The sequence below is a fragment of the Pezoporus occidentalis genome, unplaced genomic scaffold (genome assembly GCF_034315485.1).
Source record: "Pezoporus occidentalis ecotype Australia unplaced genomic scaffold, CSIRO_AGI_Poc_V1 ctg16, whole genome shotgun sequence".
NCBI lineage: Eukaryota > Metazoa > Chordata > Aves > Psittaciformes > Psittacidae > Pezoporus > Pezoporus occidentalis.
This window is the reverse complement of record NW_026913425.1, coordinates 5,974,228-5,999,022: the sequence shown is the minus strand read 5'-3', so window position 1 is coordinate 5,999,022 and position 24,795 is coordinate 5,974,228. Positions and strand designations below refer to the sequence as shown.

Here is a 24,795-nt window from a genome sequence, read left to right as displayed (position 1 = left end):
TGGAAAAGCTTCTTAAGAGTAGGTGGTTGTTCCTTTGTCATACCAAAAACGTTACAACAGTAATGGTTTCACTCGAGCAGGTGGGAGTTGTGATAATACAGTAGTAGGAGTTCACGCCCTTAACTTGTACTGGCTTAGGAGACTACTTGTCTTGCTGACATTGTAATGGGTCATGCTGCTGACAAATTCAGAAAGTTATGCACACAAGTCATTTTAGATGGAGGAAACGGAAGTAAATTCTAGACCCTTCATCAAACTCTATTCTTTCATTCTTAATTTGTATCTGCATTGTACAAACACTTGCTAATACTGAAATGCCTGTTCATTTCTCGAAGCTCTGTAATATATTTTAGAGGCAAGTATTTTGAACTCCAGCTCTAGAGAAAACTACTTCTTACTTACATTCCTTCAATTACTGTTTTTTAAATTCCTTTTGTGTGTGGTGTGGTTTTTCTGAAGGTGCATGAAGAGTTTATCATTAACATGACAAATACTACAGTTGAGAGTTTGATCCAGAAATTTGCTGAGTCAAAAGGAACTGGCAAGGAAAGACCTGGTAAGAGATTAAAAGTAACAGAGTAGGAAATGTTAATTTTAAAACTTTAGGTTTCCACTCTTAATAAAAGGTTAAACCCCTGTTTGTTAGTGTGCTGTATTTTTAAGGTACTTAGACAAAATCATGTGTTATCAAGTTCTATGAATAATTTTATATCAAAACTAGTGAATTCTGAGAATTTGAAATTGTATGTGTAGTATTTGTGTTCATAAAGCATGGCATTTTTTTAGTTCCTCTACGTAGATCTTCAAGGAAACTTTTCAACTATGTTGTTCCTTAGTACGTCAGTGAAATTTGTCAAGAAACGAAGTTCCTTGCACAAACTATGTGTTGTTTTCTGTGTGTTTCTGCATAAATTATATTTCAGAACTCAAATATAGATTTATAAAAAAATTTATATTCAGAGCAGATGTCTATAAAGCTGCTTATCAAACTTTTGTAAGAGTTGCATCAGTTTATTTGATTAGTTTACAAAACTGTCCATTTGAATAAATTGTATATAGATTGTTTCTTCACTAAGCAGCAAACTGACTAGTGCTTTCTGAATTTACTGTTTGTTGGGTGTGGTGTATAGGACTTCCTTAAAAAAAACATCTCACAGTACTGTTTTTCTACCATTATAGGAAGAATGAAGTGTTTAGTATTTGGGCATGAATACGCAGTCGCTAGGTGTATGAATACAGGAATTCAGTAGTATTGTTTTCTGTTTTCTTCAGCGCTGAGAGTCCTGACTAGCATCTCTCTCCTCCAGTATAGAAACACAAATGTCTTTTTGAGACCAAGGATGTGCATAACACAGTAGATCTTAAGAATTTGTATTAAATTATTAAATATTACTATTAGGTATCTGTTAGGTGTTTTTAATATAACATTGTTTCATATTCTCTCTGTGATTCCCCCAATGCTGGTATCCATGTGGGCTGAGATCAGACAGTATATGGAACAATTTTCAAATCTTTCCTGCATATTTTGCAATTTTTCAATAAACGAAGAAAAAGTATGAACTTAACAGATTGAAGTTACATGAGTCTGAAATCTGGAAATTTAGTGGTTTTACCTGTGTTTAGACTAGCTATCGTGCGCTGTCAGTCACTAGGGATCTCCATCTTGCATTTACGATTCTGATTACCTGGGTTACAAAGACACTTCTTAATGTATGCTAGAGCACTCTGTACTTCAAGTCATCCATGTTGTGACGGTAGGTGTTTTTTGCTAGAAAACCCAATAATAGCACGAAAGGTTAATACTTCACTTTTTAATGGGAGAAGTTATACATGGTCTGTACTTGCTGTTTTAAGGAGTTCTTCGAAAGGCATTTGTATTCTCTGGGGCCAAATAAAAGTTTTGGCAAATTACATTTCTTCCTTTTATAAGCAAAGTATTCTAAGGAAAGATAGCATGTTTAGTCTGGAGATGTATGCATTCTGAATTTTCAGTGTTAAATTATTTTATTGATACCAACTTTCTAAAGCAGTCACGGTGCAGAGGGAAAGCACATGCAAATTCAGCAGTATAAGAATACAAATTCACAAGAAGTTGTGAAGTGTCAAAGACTAGAAACACCAACTGCCAGTGATGTTAATTATGGTTACTGTTTCTATTATATTTGTGTATCAAGTTATAATCATGCAGCTTTGACAGTTACAAAGATTTGGAAGTCAAAGTGAGGTATCAGCCATCTAAGAATGAAGTGGAAGCATTCAGTGTCATAAGGTCTGCTTTTTCTTGATTAAAAATATTCTGCCTTTGAGGATTGTTCTTAATGGAAAGGTAACTTGTGCACCAAATGTTGGAAGTTCTTGTGCATGATATAATTGTTAATTAGACTGGAGAAAGAGATGCCTTCTCAGATAAATCTAAATATTCAATGTAAAAATTATACTGACTTGGCATACAAAACAAATGTAGAAAAGATGTCTTACATACTTAACTGTTGCTTAAGATTCCAGTCCTAAATCTGTTTGAAGAAAATGCATAAAAATCCCTTAGGACTATGTAGGCCTTCTCCCATACTGTTTATGGGCTACTATACCAAGATAGATGATAGGCTGCTTTCTGAAATACTGAATTTTGAGAACAAAGTAAACTAAAAAGGTAATGCATAACAAAGTATGTTGATTTACTTCAGTATATTCTAGCTTTAGTTGTAGTTCTTCATAGCAGAGTTCACTTGCTTTTTCTTATATCTATAAAAATAAGAATTAATCTGAAATGAAGTACTGAAGAGGGCTGTTTTATTGTGTGTACTATAAAAAGTTTCAGTAAAGTTTTCTAGATATAGGCAATTATTTTGTTAAACTTTGACCTGCATATCTAAATTTTCCCTTTGTACATTGGTGTCCTTTGGACTAGATTACGTGGGCTCCCTCTGGCGGCTAATTTCTGTCACCTGTAATCATAACATATAGGGACTTCTAGAGTTATAAGGCTGGTTTGGCTAATACAGGCAACATTTCTTTCAAGCCATAATGCTTTGTGAGACTTTTAAATTGACCTGTGGATTTCTTTTAAATGGCTGGTTTTTAACTGCTACCTAAATAACTTACCTGGTCAGCTGTATCACCTGCTTCTTACTGAATTTATTTTAAATATTTATTTAAATTTTAGTTTAGCTTTTAGTTTATAATTTTTAGTAATACAGTATTTGAAGAAATTGTATTCATTATTTGTTTCTTCCATTCAGTGTAATTAATACAGCCATGTCCACTTGCAGGTATTTTAACTGATCTAAAAAAAACAAATAATAAAAAAAAAAATCACTATAAAATAATGAAAAACAGAAAGAGAGCTGGCAGGACTTGCAATAAGCAATGAAGCTTCAGGTCAGAATTTAGTGTGCTCTGAACAGTTTCTAAAACCCAGAGGGACCTGAACAAGCTTGAGAAGTGGGCCTCTGCAAACCTTGTGAGGTTCAGCAAGACCAAGTGCACCTGGGTTGGTGAACATGAGCCAGCAGTGTGTGATTGTAGCCCAGAAAACCACATCCTCACTCCAAAGACAGAGTGACCAGCAGGTCGAAGGAGGTGATTCTGCCCCTCTGCTCTGCTCTGGTGAGAGCCCACTTGGAGTGCTGCATTTAGCTGTAGGGCCCCAGCATAGGAAGGACATGGACCTGTTGGAGCAGGTCCAGAGGAGGTCATGAAGGATGATCAGAGGGCTGGAGCACTTCTCCTGTGAAGGCAGGCTGAGAGAGCTGGGGTTGTTCCACCTGGAGAAGGCTCCAGGAAGACCTTATTATGTCTTTTCAGTACTTAGAGATAAAAGTATAAAATATGTATGATAAAAATATAAGAAAGATGGGGACAGACTTTTTATCAGGGCTTATAGTGACAGAACAAGGGTCAATGGTTTTAACTGAAAGCAGATAGTTTTAGGTTAGGTGTTAGTAAGAAATATGTTACAATGAGGGTGGTGAAACACTGGATGGAAGAGGTTCCCAGAGAACTTATGGGTGCCCATCTCTGGAAACATCCAAGATAGGCTGGACAGGGCTCTCAGCAACCTGATCTACTTGAACATGGCCTTGCTTATTGTAGGAGGGATTGGAACTAGATGACTTTTAAAAATCCCTTCCAACTCAGGCTGTTATATCATTCTATGATATGTTCCTGCTGTTAGATCTAATAGCAGGTTTGATACCATCAGTGGAAGATGCTTTTATGATTCACATGATCCTGCAGTGTTCATCAAAACTTGTTGGCCACTTCTGATGAATCAGTTTTCTGTTTGTGATAGGCTATTGCTCCTTGTTCCTCAGAAAATTCATTTATTGCATGGCAGAAAATGTCCTTTTCTTCTACTTAAAGCATAGGTTAAATCAATAACTGAAATGATGTCTATTCAAGGTTAATGACTTATCAATAAGTTCTAGCTATATTTACTTAATCTTCTAATAATCTATTAAAAATTAGTTTGTTCCAGTATGTGTTTGTCCATGTATTAGTTTTTGCCCACTACACAGTTTACCAAGAAAGTACCTTGAAGGCCAAATAAGACTCAGCTGTGATACATTGTCCAAAAAAAAGAAAAAGCAACCCAGTAACAAAATCAAATCTAGATGATTTGGTTTCATTAATTTGCTCTGGTATCAGTGTTAGTGGCTGTTGGTAATTAAGTTGTTTCTCTTGTTTTTGCATGTTTTTCTTAAAAATCTAGTGAAGAAGAAAACAAAACTTTTTGTAATGCAGACAAAAAAATGAAAAGACGTAATCTTTACTGGCTCCTTGGGCATCCAATAAAACAGTGATCTGCAGATGGCTGTTATTATATATCCTGTGCCATTAATCAGTGTGAGAGAGGCACTGGGTCATCTATTCACTATAATTAAAAATAATTCATTGGTTTGTGGAAGATGGATCAAGCAAGCACAAATCTGAATAAGCCAGAACATGATTTGAAGTTGCAACACACTAGTAGGCAGTGGAAATCTGGCAAAAAAGGACAGACACGTACAACTTGTGTTTACCAGTAAAAACGTCTAGAATTTGAGCTGTGGAAAACACAAGCCTGTAAAAATACTTCTTGTCTCCTGTCATTAACTATCCAACAAATCTGAACTTTATGGAGGGACTAGAAGTAGTTTGCATATTTTAAAATGTTGTAAAATTAGTTACTGCAATACATCAGCTCTTTGGATTAAATATTAACATTACTTTACAGTATTTATTGTCCGTGATTGCTGTCAATCAGCCATCAGTGGCTCTTGCACGTATAGTAAGGTGTTTGACTGCTGTTCCTTTTATCCTTTTAGATATTAGGAATAATAGTGTAAGTCCTTTTAAGCAAATGGTGTGTCCACAGATAACAAGATTCAGAACAGGGCAGATGTAAGATTCCTACTCTGTTTCTTCTTTCACCAAATCCAGAAATTAGTAATTTGGTCACTAATTAAGCAGTAATGCTGGTTAAAAAACGGTTTGGCCTGTTGCTTTTGGAACTGCTGAAACCTATTTCTTTGCCCATACCGAAACAATTATCTCGAGGCTCCTGGTAACTCCAGCCATCAGAAAGTTTAAGGTCATGGGTGTCAAATGGAGACATTAATTCAGGACTTTTTTTTTCTTTAATCATTCTGAAATTCTTTCTGGCGAGACCATCAAACAGTCTAGAGTTAGTAGGTATATCAGTGACTTAGGACAGCTATAATCATAGAAACAACTCAGTTGGAAAAGACCTTTAAGATCATCAAAGTCCAACCTCTACCCCAGGAGTGCCAAGACCACCACTAAACCATGTCACCGGGGGCCTCATCTACACAGTTTTTGAACACTTCCAGGGACGGTGGCTCCACCACTTCCCTGGGCTGCCTGTTCCAATGCCTGAGCACCCTCTCTGTGAAGAAATTCTTCCTAATATCCAGTCTAAACCTCCCGTGGTGCAGCTTGAGGCTGTTACCTCTTGTCCTGTCACTTGTTACTTGAGAGAAGAGACTGACCCACATCTCACTCCATCTTCTTTTCAGGTAGTTGTAGAGAGCAGTATGGTTTCCCCTGAGCCTTCTCTTCTATAGACTAAACAAACCCAGTTCCCTCAGCAGTTCCTCATCACACTTGTGCTCCAGACCCTTCACCACCTTTATTGCTTTCTCTGAACCTGCTCCAGTGACTGAATATCACTGTAGTTAGGGACCCAGAACTGAACACAGTATTTGAGGTGCAGCCTTACCTGTGCCCAGTACAGGGGGGTGATCACTTCCCTGTCCCTGCTGGACACATTATTTCTGATACAGGCCAGGATGCCATTGGCCTGGTTGGCTGCCAGTTTTTAATTCAGAGAAGTACATGCCTTTCCAGGCCATGACCAGCCAGTTTCTCCAGGAGTATGCTGTGGGAGATAGTTACGATTGCATTATAAGGTTCAGATAGACAATGTCCACAGCCTTTCATCAACCAGGTGGGTCACCTTGTCATATAGAATGAGATCAGATTGTTCGAGCCCTTCATGAACCCATGCTGACTGATCCTGATATCTCTTTTTTTCCCTGCACTTGCTGTGTGATCTCATTCAGGATGATCTGCTCCATGGCCTTCCCAAGCCCTGAGGTCATGCTGACAGGCCTGTAGTTTCTGGGGTCAAGATGTCCACTACCTCACAAAGGAGCGTGTAACAAAAAAATACCCTGGCATCCTTGTCAGTGTGCTAGTGATCCTTGTCTGTTCTGAGTGAATACATTTAAGAGCTCAGTTCCTGAGAAGCAAACACATGTATTTTGAAGTCTTAAAAAATAACGGTTATTTAGCAATGTGGACTTTTCACAGGCTTCAAAACTGACCGTGATGTTTACTATTTGAATGGCAAGCAAAGCAGTTTAATCTGGATTATTTACAAATTCATTAATGCTGCTGACATTGAGTATTACCAGAATCATAAATCATGAAAGCTTCAATTTAGTAAATATTTTAAAAATTAGTTTTACATAGGCTTTAATTCAGCTGATTTCTGATTCTGTGAATTCAACTGAGTTATTATTCGATTAGAATAATGTTTCATGTTGCTGTTTAGCAGTGGTGGGGGCTTAGTGCAAAGTTTGGTGTGAGTTTATGACTTACTATCTGGTCTGTTCTAATTGTTTATGTGGGCATTTTAGTCCTAAATGCCTATTTAGCAGCATACTGCTTATGTTTTTTTCCAAAGTGAATACGAAGGCAATAAAGTGAACTGCACCGCAATTGGGAAGCTAATGCAAATACTGTAAGTGCACAGTCTTATTCCATGTTAATATTCCTATTTAGTTAGTGTGTTGTGTTAAACTACATGTTTTCTGTCTAATGCAGAAATATACAAGATGAACAGGATAAATTAAAAAAATAATAATTAAAAAAGGTTTTAGATAACTGTATTAATAACTCCTAAGAAATTTTAGAAACAAATTAGTCCTTTGCAGAGATTGAGATGCCAAACAAGGGCCATAGAGTATTGAAGCTTGCTTTGATTCAAGCTACTAGCTTTTTATGTGCGTAAATAATGAACTCTGGTTTGAAGGAAAAGATTTGAAACAGTGCTGGGTGTGGCATTTATTTTTTTGAAGGGTTTGGAAACCTATTTATGAACATCTGTACATGTAGTTTATTTGTCGTAGACTGCAGTGTTAGAGAAGAGCAATGGCCTGAGTCCTGTAACCCAAGCTTTTTGAGGAAAACTGTACCTTAGAAAGGCAAACACAGGAAGCTAAAGTTGGACTTAAAAGAAAACCCGAAACCACCTATGTTACCTACTTTTCTAATAAAATTGAAATAAAGCCTAAACTGTACTTATAATAGTCTATCTAGTATTAGTGGTCACTAAGTTGTGTTGCACAGCATCCCGCTTCTAATTAATTCATAATTTAGTAAACAATGATAGCAACATGATATTACACTATACCACCACAAGCTACCACTGGAAAATTCTGTGTCGGATTGACTGTCTGGTCAACTAGGTCTCTACGCCATACTCTCTTGAACACAAATATTTATTCTGGCATTTAAAAGCGACTTCTCACTTGGCTTGTATTTGACCTTGTGTGTTCATAGTGGTTCACAGGAAGTTGAAAATCTCTTCTGCTTTGTCTTCATTATCATTTTTATTATTGTCCTAATTGTTACAGATCACCTGGGTGGCCTTCTGTGTCAGTAATTCATTTTTAGATTATGGATATTAATTTGTCTTCATTTTGGCAGTGTAAGATACGGTGGGGTACCCTTTGACCTGTTGTCTGCGTAGTATGAGGGTAGGAAAAAGGAAGGTGTCCAAGCACTAGCTAATCCAGCTAGCTGTGCAGACCTAAGCCCAGGTTTAGCCATAACAATAAAATTTCAAGTTTGTATCTTTTTTGATAGTGTCTATAATTTTAATTATTTATTTAATAATGAAATTTTGTTTTGAAGATTTGCTCTCTCAGGGGAAAGGGGATATCTAGATAAACAGTATAAGGAATGCTGTTACTGTCATTAAACTTCTTCCTCAGCCTTGGATATTTAGCTTCAGGAAGTCCCTCTCTGTTTCACTATCATAGTGGATACAATCCTTCAGAGGATTGTGTAGTTCTGCATAATTTTGGATAGCCTGGTTCAGGAAGAACAGACAGGAGTAGAAAGTTGGGGTCTTGTCACATGCGTTTCTCCTCTTTGCAAGCAGTGATTTGCAAATTATCCATATTTTATGGACAATATTGGATAATAGTATGCATATTTTGTGTCTTTAAATGCTGAGATATGTTTCAAGGTCAGAGCTACCCTGTTTTGGGCTCCAAGTAGCTCTTTGGGCATAACTAGGAAAGGTAGATTTTTATAGTAATCTTTAATAACACGTCTCTCAATGTTTTCCTGTAGTTTCAGTTTTTTTCCCCCACAAAGAAGTGTCTCAAACTCGCCATAAGCTGCAGAAAAAGCGCACCATGAAGAAGTTCACATTGACTTTATTTGCTTATTGATGGTACCTGTGTGGAAACTGTTACAAGCTGATTAATACTTCCCATTTTACAGCTGGGGTGAAGAGATGGTTAAGCATGTATACTTTTTCTTTCTTTCCCCCACAAAATATATTTTCTGTACAAATAAGTAGGAAAGTCACTTTAAAAGCACTACTAAGCAGGAAAACGTTCCCATGGAAAGGATTTTGTCTTACTGAAAAAGACTTTCCTATCTGAAAAAAAAAAGAAGTCCGAATATTGAAAAATGCATTATCCACTTCTTTCTGTTTAGGAAACGGTCCCATTAAATGCCTTAACCTCTGATGATTTCATGGGCTTAAGTTTAGTAAGAATCCATACCCATCTTGGATTACAGGGACAGTAGGTGATTTACAGAGGTGTGGTTCTTTGAAGCAGTCTTTAAAGATGAGGCCTAGAATTTAGTAGGTTCATGATATCTCGTATTGATAGACTTGATAAAAATGAGGAGTCAGAGAAGGACCCAACCTAGTCATGCTATATAAGGAAAAAGCAGTCTTAACAATTATAAATTTGGAGAGTCAGCAGAGAGCTGTGTGTATTTGTATCTATGTGTTATCCAGTCAGTTAACCTGTGTATAGTTCAAAACTAGCCACAGCTCACATCCTGTTGTTTATGCAGCCAGAGAGGAAATATGGGGTGAATATATATATTTTTATAAATATATATAATGTGAAAAGCAGGAGAAGAGTAGAAAAGGATAAAAAAATGTGGATGACAAGAGTTGGGGAATGTAGTGTTCTGCAGATTGATGTCTTAGCTGACATTAATTTTGCTTCTCACAGATACCATGCTTTCATAAATTGTGGCTGAAAGTTCCAGCATTTATTTTCCTATTTCGGTGCCTGTAAGCTAGTTGGATTTCTAAGTTGAAATGTTGCCTTGGGTATGTGTTCAGTGTCTCTTGCTGAAAATTTTGTGTTGTCTGAGCAATAAGCATTACTTTCTTTTGTAATTAAAGATGTTTGCCAACTTTTTGCTTAGAAAAAAAAAAATCTTCTCTCTTCTTCTGATAAACATAGTAATTGATAGTAACTATTTTAAAGCTACTCAGATAACGATCCTCTTCTGCTTTGATTTTGCTCTGTAAGCCACATAGGAAATCTTGCCTCTTGAGAGTAGGAGAGTAGTGCTTGCTGTATTCATGAGCTTGTACCGATAGAACCAGAAGAGCCTGAGATGAATGTTTCCTTTGATCCCGTGAACTGACTGCAGGGCTGGAAGCCTAGTAGCAGAATGAGGGTTAGAACTGATTGCTTGTTTAGTAGATACTCTCCTTGTATGTAATATCTTCATCTAAAAAAGAGACTTTGCTTGGCAGATCTACACATGTTACTAGTTAAGCTGATATATATGCTCTGTATTTGTAGAAGTAGATTAAAGCATACAGTTTTACCAGGATTGTTTCAGTATTTTCCCTCAGATTGTTAATAGGCCAGTTATGTTTTCTGCCCTTTAGCCTCTTTTTGGCAAAGTAGGCCTGACCAAATACACAAACTGACATTTGCTGCGACAGTCTGGTACTAGCATGATAAATATATCACAAGTATGTTTTTTACCTCAAAGATGGTAACAGCCATTCATCTTTAGTCTTTATTCCTACAAATAAGATACACCAGAATAAGAAGTACTTTTGCAGGGAAAAATGAAATTCTCCTTACTTTTTATAAAATCACTTCTCTGCTTTGGACAGGCAATAAAAAGAAGTTAGTGTTAAAAAAAGTAGTGTTCAGAAAATGTATTTTGTCTTCCTGGCTTCTAAATCTGAAAGCCTGAAATCTTTTGATAAACGTGTCACAGGATAAGTTGATAGCAAGAAAGATTGCTTATATGTTTGTGTACATATAAAATTGACCTTTGTGATGCAGCTTGACATCTAAACACTAAAAGCAGTCATTTGTTTTGACAGCAGAATTAATTGAGGCTAAAATATCGAAATTCCACTTGTATCAAGCTGTTCATTAGGAGTTGCTGTCTGGCTTTAGCGCTGTCAGAAAAATAACCTATTCTGCTATGATTAAATAGCAGAATGATGGTCGGTCCACTGAATTTGAGAGAGAGGTTGAATAAACTTTCTACTGCGGAAACAATTCAGAAGTGACACGCTGCAAGGGGGGTCAGAATGTGCATTGATATCCAGCTGAGCTGTCAGCTGGCACTGAGCCAGGCACGCAAAGCTTTACCATTTGAACCAGCATGTGAAGCATATGCAGTTAAAAAAAAATTGTCCTCCTTTCATGCATGATTTACTCTGAGAAAACTTTTGTTTTTATCAAAACCAAGAATATGTTTTGTTATCATATTTGTGACTACAAGTACAGATCTACAGAGTCCTTTTTGAAAGCTTTTGCTTGGAACAGATATGTTAATGTTTCCAGTTACTTGGGAATTAAGTGTAGCTGATAAAAATTTATGTTTGGGAGGGATAAAGTTTCTTTCTGTCATGCATATTCCCCTTAAACTAGAAAGGAGACAGTCTGCAAAAGCAGATGCATTCTTAGTTGATTTGTTGACTTCTTGATTTGTTTACCTTTTTAGCTCTGCAGGACTTTCCAATTAATTGACACACTTACTGGGGACTCTTTTACAGCTTGTGATATATTATTATGTTGTTTTCCTTCCTAGTAATAGTGGTTGGCTTTTGTATTTGCCTCGTTTGTTTAAGAATACAAACAGAAAAATTCTGGTCCCCCTCCAGCACACACACACACACACACTGAGGAAAGTGTGAATTATTTTATTATTTTTACCTTAGCAAAAGTTTCTCCCAACGTCTTCCTCACAGAGATTTTGTGTAAGAGATACACAGATAGCTTAGAAAACGTAGCTCTAGGATTTTGTGGAGGTAGGTTTTATAATTCTTTTCAAGGCTGTTGACAACATGCTTAACTGTCTTCAAGATAATTAGTGTCACTGTAGATGAATTAAGTAGCAGGTGTAAGGTTGCTATTTATAAACTCTTTTTCTGTAGTTGCTTTGTGTATGCTCTGAAAATGCTGTTCCGATAGATGTGAGCTAAATATGTAGTGGATACTACTATAGCAGTAGATAAATATGTAGTGACATAATTTACAGAGTAATTACATTTTCTTCATTTCATATTTCGTCTTTAGAGAAGATCAGTATCTCCTTAGCCATCCACTTTACCTCTTAGTGTATGAAAGCCCACATATTCACATGCATCTTGTATCAAGCAAAACAGTACTTGAGTTTTCCGAACAGCCTGGGAGGTGCATCCCAAGCTGCAGACTTGCTGGTGCTTAATTTATGCCTGTGCCACTTATTGTAAGTTATTAAATTAATTAAAATATTTCCATTTATTCAAATTATTTGAATAATTTGGCTTTTCTGTTCTAGCAAACCAAAACTTTCTCATTTTCAAGAGTAAGAACTTACCTGTTCTTGATTTATTTGCTTAAGTCTCATGTCAAATAACAGATACCTGCTTGCATGTGTCTGTAAAACCACCATCCATTTGCTTTTCTTCATGTTCATATCTGTCCTGACTGGTAGAATTCTGTGAGCTGCAGCAGCTTGCCTTGGAAAATGCTTTAGGATGATGCTTGGTGGGAATGTTTACATACAATTAGAGGAGCTTACCGATTTTTGCAGAATGCTAAGTTCTCATTATGTATGTATCCTTAAGTGACTGAAACAGCACTTGATACTCGTATCTTTTTCTGCTATAAAGGCTAACTGCTATAAAGGTCATTTCATTTATGCACTGTATTATTTTTGTCTGTTCTGTGTGTGTACAGTAACAAATACTTTCAAGTCAATGTATGGCTACTTGTGATGCCTAAGCCACAGTTACCATTCTGTGGATCAATGTAGTAATAGGCAGACAAGACTGTAAAAATGCTATCTTGAGCCTGAAGCTATCCGTGCTTAAACCAACAGAACACTAATTCAGACAGTTTCGCAAGGGTTGAACTAGATCTCAGCTATAGCTTTTCACTTACTCTGGCAGGTGTCTTAAAATGCTTTTTTTTTTTTTTTTTCTTATATGGTGCTGCTTTAGTTCTAATATTTTATTTTGTATCCATATGAATGCTTGAGAATAGGCTTCCTTCTTGGTTCGCATTGTTGTCTTGTCATAAGAAAAAGAGCAAAGGAAACCTTGATGCTTTGACTGTAATACTGCAGACTATCATTATGATCATCATTACTGCAGTATGGCAGCATCTAGATGGTCCTTTTCAGTGCTTTGGGCTACCATTTGGCGGGGCTCTGGAGACTGCTTCGAGGATTACTTCAGTCCCCAACATTCACAACATTTCTTAAATGTGAAACAGCTGCTTTTCTCACCTTGGATGTTGCAACAAACAGCGAATCTGTGTGTACTTGCTTCAGAAATTTTGGCCATGATAATCTTCCAGATTTTGAGCTGAAATCCTTGTTGGTATTAAGCCTTTGTCTATACTTCAATTATTGGGCACAAGTCTGTTAAAAAAACTTTCCTGCCTTGCACAGGCCTGTTTAAAAAGCTTTTCTGTCTCATAGAGAAGAGGTAATGCATTCACCTTAAAATCTTTGTATAGCTATTACAAAAGTGATACCTGAACATGAGTTAGTATTCTTTGACTGCATGTCTATATTAATACCTGCCTGGCCGTCTCCATTAACACCAACACACTGGGAGTTTGGGAATTGGAAAGATAGCTGTTAATGGTAGTTCAGAGAAGAAACATTTTGAGGATTTTTTGTAGTGATAGTGCAGATGCTTTTGTTTCCATATACAGAGATACAACGGACAATGCAGGGGAACTAGGTCAGAAAGCATCCAAATTCCATATAGTTCCATATAGATGCTGTGCTTCCATAGCAGTATGTGGTCACAGTACACACTTCTGGCTTGAATACAGTAGTATTACCTCTTGGGCACAAAGACATCTGCCCACAGGAGACTCCAGCTGTTACGTAGGCTACCAAAAGCTCGTCACAGCTATCCTGTTTTCTAAATTGGTTCACCACACAATGCCACAAAAAATGTCTATTTCTGTAATGTTATTTTTATTTTAAAATACTGCTCCCCAGGCAAAACATGGTATTCTTTAGAGCAAGCATGTAGAGAACATATGTTACAAAACAAAAGTGTAAGAAAATTAAAAACTGCTACAAATGTGAATGTACTTCCACTCAAAAAGGCAAAATGTATGAATTTGCCTTTGCTGCAAGCAAATAATGCAACATGTGTTATATTGGTGGGGGTGAGTTATGTGGAAATTTAACAAAACCAGCAAACATCTTCAGGCTTTGGAGGAAAATGCTGAACTTGATTTTTTTTTTTCTTTTTTTTTTAATGTTTCCAGATTCATTAGGGACAGCCACTGGTGTCTTGAACTTCTGAGATTCCAAAGGGTGAAGGGCCTTATAGAAATACGAGCTAAGTTAGGAAAAACAAGATAGGATCAAGTGATGCTTTTGAACTACAACAGATTCGCAAAATTTATTGTAAGAAATTGCTGTTTTCATGATTGTAGTTTATCTTTCCTGCTGTAAAGCAGCTAATAGATGCTGGGGGAGAAAAAGGTGTATTGTGGGAGGAGAAAGTACTCCAATGATAACTGCTCTTTTTGGTGAAGGATAAAATAAGCTACTAGGTATCATTAAGAAGAAAGTGTATTTAACATTTCCAAGTCAACTTCATATACCTTAGTGAAAAGTGGAACCTGGCTTACTGAAATTTTTGCACGGCTTCCACCACATTACTATCTCAGGTAATTCTTGAGTAACTGAGATTTTTCAGATTGCATTTTATAGTCTTCCCTATGAAAAAGAATAGATTGTTGCCACAGTGAAGTAAACCCTTTTGGAGGCAAACAAGCCTTTGTTAAACCTAATTGATAATGCTAATCTGATCTTCATGTCTCTGTATCTGTTTCCTAAGCATGAATGTTTGTATCTTCAAATAGAAAGCTTATCAAGCTATTTAAAAAAAAAAAAAAGAAAAGGACCTTCAAAGACAAGTGTTAGAGTGTTAGGCAAACATAATGGACAAAATAGAGAAACTTGGATGTGGTGTTAAAATCTCTGCTTTCTGATTGTGTTAGAATTGAAAGTTGGAGATACTGATCTGAAATGAGGAGGAATATTTATTTTAATCATTAGTATAAAAGTTTTAAAAGTGTGAGGATCAGTCTTAGTAGCTGGAAAGGGTAAAAAACCCATTGTATTCTGCAAAAGCTCGAGTGTTGTTTTTCTCTAAAAATATGTTTAAGTCTCTTGTTTATAATTTTTTCCTCCTGTTTTTGTTTTGGAGATGACTACTTGTGGTTGGTTTGGCTTTTGTGTTTTTTTCTTGCCCAAATGGGAATATGTATAGAAGCAAGAAACAGAAGTAGTTGAATCCTCAGCAAAGTGATGAAAAATGTATTGTCCTGAAGTGTAGTGATGAAGAGGTAATGGATTTGTTCTTCAGCTTCTGTGTTTTATGGTGATTTTCTTGCTCAATGTATTTTGAACAATAGACTTTAAATTCCTAAAACGTTGAGGAAATCAGTGTGGCGATATAGACATACACAGTTCTCTAAATCCATTTTTCTGGATTCTTTGTGCTGGTTTGTGTTTCGTGAATTAGCAAAATTTGCTGATCTTTTTTGGACCATCCTGACTTTATTTTACTGTGAATTTAGTGGAGAGCAAAGAAGAAAGGATTTTAAGACCAGCTTAAAACACCCATGTATTGGCAGTATTTAGTAGCGTGCGTAACTTGTTAGGAATTTGTATTTTGTCTTTTTATAGTGAATAATTAGACTTGGTTTTGGAAAGCAGTTTTTACTAGCAGGTGTGTTTGGGTGCATGAATGAAAGCAATTTCTGCATTTGAGGTTTGCACAATTGTTTTGCTTCCAGTTTATTTTAATTGAAGTTTTCAAGATTTTAAACTGTCACGTGAAGTAGCTGCATAAGGAGTGGAAGGACAGATTTTGGCTGCCTTGGAGTATTTTTTTTCCCGCTATCTGTAATGTGCTTATATATAACTCCCTAAAAATGATTATGGAAACCATGCTAAGACACATGAAAAACAATGAGGTGGTTGATGGCAGCCAGCATGGCTTCACTAAGGGCAAACCATGCCTGATGAATTTGGTGGCCTTCTATGATGGGGCTACAGAATCGATGGACAGGGGCAGAGCAGTTGACATCATTACCTGGCCTTGTGCAAAGCATTTGACACTGTCCTACACAGCATTCTTGTCTCTAAATTAGAGAGACATCAATTTGATGGATAGACCACTCAGTGGATAAAGAATTGGCTGGATGGCCACACGCAAAGAGTCGTAGTCAATGGCTGAGTGTCCAACTGGAGATCAGTAACGAGCGGTGTCTCTTAGGGCTCAGTGTTGGGGTCGACCCTGTTCAGCATCTTCATTGGTGACGTGGGATTGATGTGCCCTCAGCAAGTTTGCTGATGACACCAAGCTGTGTGATTTGGTTGATACGCTGGAGGGAAAGAATGCCATCCAGAGGGACCTTGACATGCTTGTGAGGTGGGCTGATGTCAACGTTATGAAGTTTAACCATGCCAAGTGCAAGGTCCTACACCTGGGTCAGAGCAATCCCAGGCACAGCCGCAGGTTGGGCAGAAGTGATTCAGAGCAGCCCTGCAGAGAAGAGCTTGGCGTGTCAGTCAATGAGAAACTTAACATGAGCCAATTTCAGTGTGCGCTCGCAGCCAAGAAAACCAACCATATCCTGGGCTGCATCAAAAGGAGCATGACCAGCAGGTCAAAGGAGGTGATCCTGCCCTTCTACTCTGCTCTCATGACACCCCACTTGGAGTGCCATGTATAGAGTTCTGGTGTCCTTAATATAAGAACAACATGGAGCAAGTCCAGAGGAGCGCCATGAGGATGATCAGGGGTCTGGAGCACCTTCCGTATGAAGACAGGCTGAGGAAGTTGGGGCTGTTCAGCCTGGAGAAGAGATGCTGTGTGGAGACCTTCCAGTATCTGAAGGGGGCCTATAGGGATGCTGGAGAGGGACTCTTCATTAGGGACTATAGCAATAGGACAAGGGGTAATGGGTTTACATTTAAACAGGGGAAGTTTAGGTGAGATACAAGGAAGAAGTTCTTTTCTGTGAGACTGGTGAAACACTGGAACAGGTTGCCCAAAGTGGTAAATGCCCCACCCCTGGCAGTGTTCAAGGCCAGATTGGACAGAGCCTTGGGTGACATGGACTAGTGTGAGGTGTCCCTGCCAATGGCAGGGGGGTTGGAGCTAGATGATCTTCAGGTCCTTTCCAATGCTAAGCATTCCATGAATCTATGAGTAATAAGTGCTCTGTCACAGTGGTGGCATGCTAAACTTTGGGTTTTGTTCTGTGGATACTGTTGCAAGCAAACAGGGCAAAATGGTTATTCTTTTAGTGTGGGCTGAAGTAATGGCACCTGCATGCATGTGCTCTCAGTTTTCTTTGTATTTGCACAAGTGCTGGTCTGATTCTGCCATTCCCTGAACAAGGTTGTACAGAAAATAATTGTTTTCTGCAAGTTTGCTCCTTAAAATGGCTCATAATGGCTTAAACAAATTCTAGACCTGGGCAGATTGAAGAAATATTAGAACTTCACTTTGCAATGACCGTTGACTGTCATCTTCTGTAAACTGTGGTGGGAAGCCGTAATAATGCATTTATTTAGATACAGTACTTAACTATTATTCTCTGTTTGTTTGTTCTGTTTAGTCTTAATGATTTCTTAAGATTTTTTTCTTTTAACCTTCATATTGCTGTGTTAAAGATTCTGCATGCCACTTTTAAATGGCTATGAAGAAGAAACAGAAGAACTGACAATAGAGTTAGCGAAAGTGCGGATCTGAAAGTTAGGGCCATAGCTGTGCTTTTTTCCTTTTTTATTTTTTCTTTATATAGCTCTTGTTCATAAAAAGATAAATTGAAAGCTTTAATTTAAAGATACTATACAATGTTTGCAATTTTGAATGAGGACACCAATTAGGTGTTTCGTGTGGTTACAGTAACATAGGTAACTGAGTAGTATTTGGACAGTGTGCACTAGTACTTTGTTTTTTCAGTATAAAAGAATGAAAATATTTAATGATTTGTTGTACATGTATGATTTTGCAATCTGTTTTACCATTGGCAGGGTTAATTGTGCCTTTCAGATACCACCTAAAGATTTATAATTACGTTATCTAGTATTTTCAAGAAATATTGATAGCTTATCTTCATTGTAATTTCTTTAAGGCCCTATTGAATTTGAAGAATGTGACACATCCAGTGCTGTTGAAGGTGAGTTGTTGTAGCATAGTTATTTATGTAAGGATGCTGTGGGTAAGGACCTAAAACTGTGGAGTGAGGGGCATTGAGTATTTTTTAAAGTAGAACTTTAAAGTACTCCAGTAGACTAAAAAGCAGTTTTCCTTTTGAGAAACTTCAACAAAAATAAGACTTTATGCTCAATAAGCCTAATGGAAAAGGTCAGGAAATTTCAATGTTTCTTACAGAATATACTTTGGCTAGGACCCTGTCTTTGCAGAGGTTTGGATTTGATTCACTTACGACTGTACTGTAACTTAATTTGCAAGTGTCTAAACATGGCCTAGTCTCTTTCCATTGTTACCATGTTTTTATACCAAGTTTAATGCAGTGTTATGGTCACAGAGCCTTTCTTTCCTGGCATAGCTTATTTTGCTTAGGGATTGTTTTAAGTGGTTAAGAACTGCTCTATATGCATAAGCTATGTATTTACTTTTAGGACAGAGGAGCTGACAATATAGCTATAGCAGCCGACAACTGTTGTCAACATTGCATCTTAGACGTAAAATTTTCTTTGACTGAAGCAGAGAGGATCCATTTTCAGAAACTATTTTTGTACTCCATTTGTCATTGTTTTGGGCTACATAAGTCCCAGAAAGAAAATAAATCCCAGACTAGCATTTAAAAATAATTTTAGAATATTATTTAGACAATATAATATATGGATGAGTTTAAAAATACCTGTTTTGAAAAGTTTTTCAGTTATTTAATATGTAAGAGTGTGCTGCATAATGTATTTCTGTAAAGGGGAATATAATTATTTTTATTTTTTAATGATGTGCTTGAATTGTCAACTTCAGGTTGTTAAATTTTTGAAACCAAATTATTTCCACTATTTTGCTCGAAAGCATGCTGTCAGGAGTATCATGCATCAAAATGAAATTGTAGACTAGTTGGATCAGTCACTTGCACTTAGTCATTTTAGTCTGGCAGTCTACTTTGCTTCAGCAAAAAGATAGGGATAGAAGCAGACGTGAGTGCAATTCTGATACAATCGTTAAATGTATTTTAACTTTAGTACATTAAACAGGTATAAGAGCAACCTTTTTCTTTCTTCTTTCTGCACTATAGTTATGTGTCCAGTGCTAAAAATGGGGAAGCAATAATAGAGTTGAGGCATGGTTCCAAACTCAGTAAGAGGAGCTAGCCTGCAAGCTGGCTAGAGCGCTGAGAAATCATAAACTCTGTATCAGCTGGAAAGCAAAGAGACATTCTCTTTCTTTACATGACCAAGACCCTGCTTCTTAAGAAAGACAGGAGCTTGCAACTGCCATAAACATGCAGGGAAATAACAGGGTGTTGAACTGTAGTAGCTGTGGGAGACAGGGTTCAGCTTCTGGTCCAAGTACATAGGCTATTCAGAATTAGCTGGAGCAATAGCTCCTGTTAAGTTTCTGTGAGCAGAGTACCTGTCCTCAAAATTGGTAGTACAGCCATTTTTTTTTTGTAGGGGTGAAGTGACAGTCTGCATACCCAACTTGGAGAGTTGGATGTAAAGTGAAAATTAGTTTTATAAGGAGTTGTTAATGTGTTGAACCATACTTTAATTTACTTTTTGATGGGTGCTACTTAACAAATTGAAATAATTCCCTTAGTTTGGCTCCGTATGTGTATGCACTGTTAGATTTTTCTATCGCTTGTGGCAGCATTTGAAATGTATGCTCTTTGGTATGTACCCATGTTTGACACTGCTAAATACACACATATCTCTGATATTTAAATGAAAGCTCTTTGTTCCATAGGGGTAAAACCACGGAAGAGGAAGCCTTTTGGTTTATCAGGAATAATGAAAAAAGAAAAAGATACTGAATCTGTGTAAGTATATTTCCATCCTGAAGCCTTATCCTGTACTTTACTGGTAAAATTATAGGTATAAACATTAGTTGTTGCTTAAAAAAAAAAAAAGGGTTTATAGCAGAAGTTTACAATGCTATAAATGTGAAAACATCAGTTATTAAGACTTTTGTAACTAAGGATTTTAAAGAAATAAGATAAATGTATTCACAGTAGTCTGCTAATGTTTCATCCTTTCCTGTGCATAGATTAGTAGTTCTGGCTTGTATTACAGATGTACAGTATAGATGTGCAGATGAACAGTGTGGATAATGTGATCCTCATGTGTGCTCCTAATAAAATAATAACTCCATACATGGAAAAAGTGCTGGGTGTCTGTCTTTGCAGAATTGAAACTTCAGTTATTCTTTTATTAGAAAAAACTTCTGTGTACAGTATTGAAGGACAGAAAAATACTTCAATGTTTTTTCAGTACATCATGTGCACACTCATTTTTGAAAGTCCATCTCTCTAAGTGATGTTTCAGCTATACCCTTTGCCATATTCATTGCATGTGGTCAGCCTCCCATGAGTTAAAACTCTCAAAGTGACTTTGAATCAAAGTTCTTATAAGATGGACTTATTGCTGTCTGTGTATTAGTAGTTGTGACCACTATGTTCCAGTGTATTTTTTTCGCAATTTCTAGATGTGTTATCTCAATAGAAGCATTTGATTTAACATAAAAATAACCTACAATTTCACAAAGTTAGCAGTACAGAAATATTCTGAGAGGCAATATCTGCTTACGTACTTTTAAAAATTACTTTAAAAAAATCTGTTACCAGTTTTATTTTCTAATATAATGCTGAAAAAATAATGACCTAAGAACTGCAGGTGCTAATTATTTGCACATGTAAAGTGCCTCGTAGCTATTTTTCTTTTAATGTTTAATTTTGAGAGTGATGCACTTCTAAACCGTGCTTTTTCTTCTCTGTTATGATGCCTTTAGGGCTCTAAGCTGTTGGTTTTTAAGTCATTCCTCTCTGTTTCTGCCCTTTCTGTGATTTAGTCTTTCCCCCACCCTCTCTTCCGTACGTTATTAAGCTGGAGTAATTGGTGAGAGAAGAGTTGTATATAGTGTGATTTTGATCAGCAGTAATATGAGAATACTATTTTGTTACAAAGAATTGTTTTTTCTGATGAATGTTTAATTTAAAATAATAAAATACTATAAATATTTTAAGACATCCATGTTTTAAACAGCTTTAGTGCTCTTTCTTAAAGTAATTAATTCTCTCTGGAAAGTTATTTACTATACTTTTTCTGTGATGCTAAACAGCTGTAGTATCAAACAGCAGCAAACACATACACAAAATGTAAATAATCAAAGGTATTTTACTTAGTAAATTGCAAAGGAGTGATTTTGATAGTACTGAGTACTATTATATGATTGAACTCTGTAGCTGTCAGCTTCTCTTCAACGAAATAATTGAGTTGCCACCATATGGGTTATTACTTAGGATAATCTCATGTTATGTATGCTATAAGTCTTTTTGCAAACCAGGCATCTCTTTCATCCCAGGTCTGTGACTCAATATATCCTTACTCAGAGATCATGTTTTTCTTTGACTTACAACACAAAGAAAATTTTGTTATGCATTGAGGGTGAAAACCGGCTTCTACACAATGTGAAATAGTTTCAGTCTTTATATGCTTACCTATTGTAGGACCTGAATGCTTTTCTTAAATACATTTACAATTCTAAAATACATTTACAAATACATCTTATTTAACGTTGAAAGGTGGTATTACTGTTTCTCCTCCAAAAATTTTGGTTTTCATGGCACAGTGATGTCATCAGAAAATATAAATCAGCTCAGATACTCTGAAATAGAAAAAAAAATTGCCTTGCTTTCAACCAGTTGGACCGAAATTTGATTTATACTGTTTTGTTTATATATATACAAACAATAACAAAAATTAGTAGGTTCTTAGGTCAGAAAGAAGGAAGTATGACAGCATGATATTGACCTGAGATATTGGTCATTTGTGGTGAGACATTTGAACAGATTGCCCAGAGGGAAAATGACATCTTAAGTAACACATGCCACAGGCTTTTATAAAGATTCTTGCATTAATCCATAACTTGTGAATGAACTAAAATATCACAAAGAAACAACAGAGGATTCATTATGTTGCTGAAATGTTACTGTGTCCTAAAATGCATGACCTATTTTTTCAGTCTTAAAAGGAAGATCGTACATCTAGTGATGTAAAAGCACATCTGTCTAATACCTGATGTCCTCATTCTCCATTTCACCAGCATCTGCAGTCTATTGAGTTTTCCTTTGTATCTCAAGAATGGATTCTGGGAGGTTCTGTTGGTGCTCTTCTGTATGATACTAGATCTGCCATTACTTTTTGAGATCGATTAGCTCGCTAATGTTGAAAATCTTCATTATGGGTTAAATTACTTCCATTGTGGTTTGCCTCACATCTTTCAAATTTCTTTACCTTTATGGACTTCAGACTGTCTTGTCTGCATACAGACACTTTTTTAAACCACATGTCAAGAAATCAGTTTGTTATCTTTTGCGAGAAGTCTAATACTTTCTCTTGGAGCTGTAAAATAGCTTTTAAAGTAGCTTTTTCTGTTGCTGTGAATTCAGTTTAGCCAGCAGAGGGAGGTAAGATGTAAGTCAGTTATAAACTTGGTTACGTGTATTTTCTTTAGTGTGAGGCCTTTTAAAGGATATGGGATCCTTCACCTCACTGTCAATTCCTTAACAGGCAATACTGAATTTCGTATTAATGCTGCCATGATAGCAAGTTTTCGTATATTTTTTTAAATGACGCTGGAGTTTTTATATTTAATATGCTTAGGCTTTCAGAGAAGATGAATTAGATTTAAATACATTTTGGGGGAGAGGTGTCCTCTATTCTCTGTAAGTGCAGGTTTTAGTATATAAAGTCTCTGTTGTTCAGTTACACTGGCATTTCTGACTTTGTCAGGTTGCAAATTAGAGGACTTGTATGCTACTCAAGATTCCCACATTCTGTAAGTGTAATTGCTTCTGCTTTTTGCAGACATCGGGGAGAATCAGTGTTGTTTGTTTGGGTTTTTTTGTTTTTTTTTTTAAAATACTGCTGCTAAAATCAAAGTTATAGTGGAAAAATATAGTACTTCTGAGTAATGTGCTTGTAATCACTGCCTTTAAGCTGATGAGGTTTTTGTTTGTTTGTTTTAAAAAGTGCTTATTAGGAGGGTACTATTACTGTTTTTTTCATCATCTTCTAGTGCTTAACTGCAACTGTGCTTGACAAACATGGACTAAGAATGAAGTTCCAAAAAAGGGAAGCTCCAAATTCCCCTAAGAATAGTCGTAATTTCTTTGGAAACCGGCTATTGCCCAGAATGTTTTGCGGTTGCATGTGGACCATTTCATTAAGATTGGTGACTTCTACTTAATGTGCTCATCCGCCACAGTGTTAATATATATTGATTTAGAATACAGTGGGGCACTCCTGGCTTTGCTTGGTTGGAGTCTTTTAGGTTGGGTTTGGGTTTTTTTCACTGTGACATGAGCTTGAGTTTTTCACCATTTCTTTTGAGTTTTTCTTCTGCAGTGTTTTGAGCATAAACTTTCACCTTTTATTTAAATCTCACTCAGTTGAATGTGGATTATTTATAGTGAAAATATTAACGGACTCTGACAGGCAAAACAGTCAATTGCAGTGTTTCAGATTAATTGAAAATACTAAAGGAAGTACCAGAACTGTATGAATAAAATAATTTGTGCATTTTGTAATTGTATATTTTCCTTTTTGTTTGTTTGTTTGTTTCCTAGGGAGTGTCCAGATGCAGACTCAGTTGTAAGTAGACTTCTTTCCAAAACAAATGCATATGCTAATATTATCAAGCATGGCAATCTGATTAAACTTATGTACTGTCCCTGCAATGCATTATTTATCTGATAGAGGATTTATTGTTTTGATAACATAGCTGAAGTGTTCATTTTGCTCAGTACATAATCTTTAGCAATATATACAAATGTGTCAGTAATACACCTATCCTTCCTAACATTTTAGGTTTTAAACAAGGTGTTTTTACTGCAAGTACTTGCTACTTCATTTTCCAAGTTAATGGTTGGCTAATAGGTTCTAAAAAAAAAAAGGTTCAGTTTAATGTGCACCCAAATTTGCATTATGATATTCATTTGCTTACTACTGTTTCCTTTGAGAAATCCTTCTAATATCAATGGAGTTCTGCTTTATCACTGGAAATAGAGTATAGGAATATACTTTTTAAAATATGGCCTTAAATGCAGTATTTCTAGATGCACTTCATTAATGGCCTGGTTTTCCTTGCTGTCAATTTGACCTGTGATACATCTTACAATTTTATTTATTAAATTCAAATAAGTGACAGCTGCAAATTAAATTGGAATGTTAATACTTTACTTTCTTAACTGAGCCTTTTCTTTTTATTTAGACCTGTATGTTGTCTTAAATTAAACCTCTCTATAGGAAGATTGCATCTACCTATAGCTATATTAGCTAGTGATTTGTAGAATAATTTCATTGACTTTCTGTAGACTGTTTTTCAGTTCACTTATTTAGGTGCCAATTATATTAAACAATATAAGTTTTCATGTTCACCTATTGTGGGGATTTTCTTCTTTGCATTTAATACCTGGGAGTTTCGGTACCTAATATTAAATTTTCTTTTAAGAAGTATGGTTTGAATAATCTAGTAGA

At 36.3% G+C, this 24,795-nt stretch overlaps 1 protein-coding gene across 3 annotated transcripts in view; it reads left to right on the top strand.

Moving 5' to 3' along the window:
• FCHO2 (FCH and mu domain containing endocytic adaptor 2) overlaps window positions 1–24,795 on the top strand; it is an 85,521-nt gene that overhangs the window by 25,432 nt on the left and 35,294 nt on the right. For all 3 annotated transcript variants that reach the window (XM_062612467.1, XM_062612469.1, XM_062612468.1), the window contains exons 8-11: window positions 460–556; window positions 18,192–18,236; window positions 20,006–20,078; window positions 23,886–23,910. In XM_062612467.1, coding sequence (XP_062468451.1) covers window positions 460–556; window positions 18,192–18,236; window positions 20,006–20,078; window positions 23,886–23,910 — 240 coding nt within the window. The remainder of the gene's footprint in view (window positions 1–459; window positions 557–18,191; window positions 18,237–20,005; window positions 20,079–23,885; window positions 23,911–24,795) is intronic.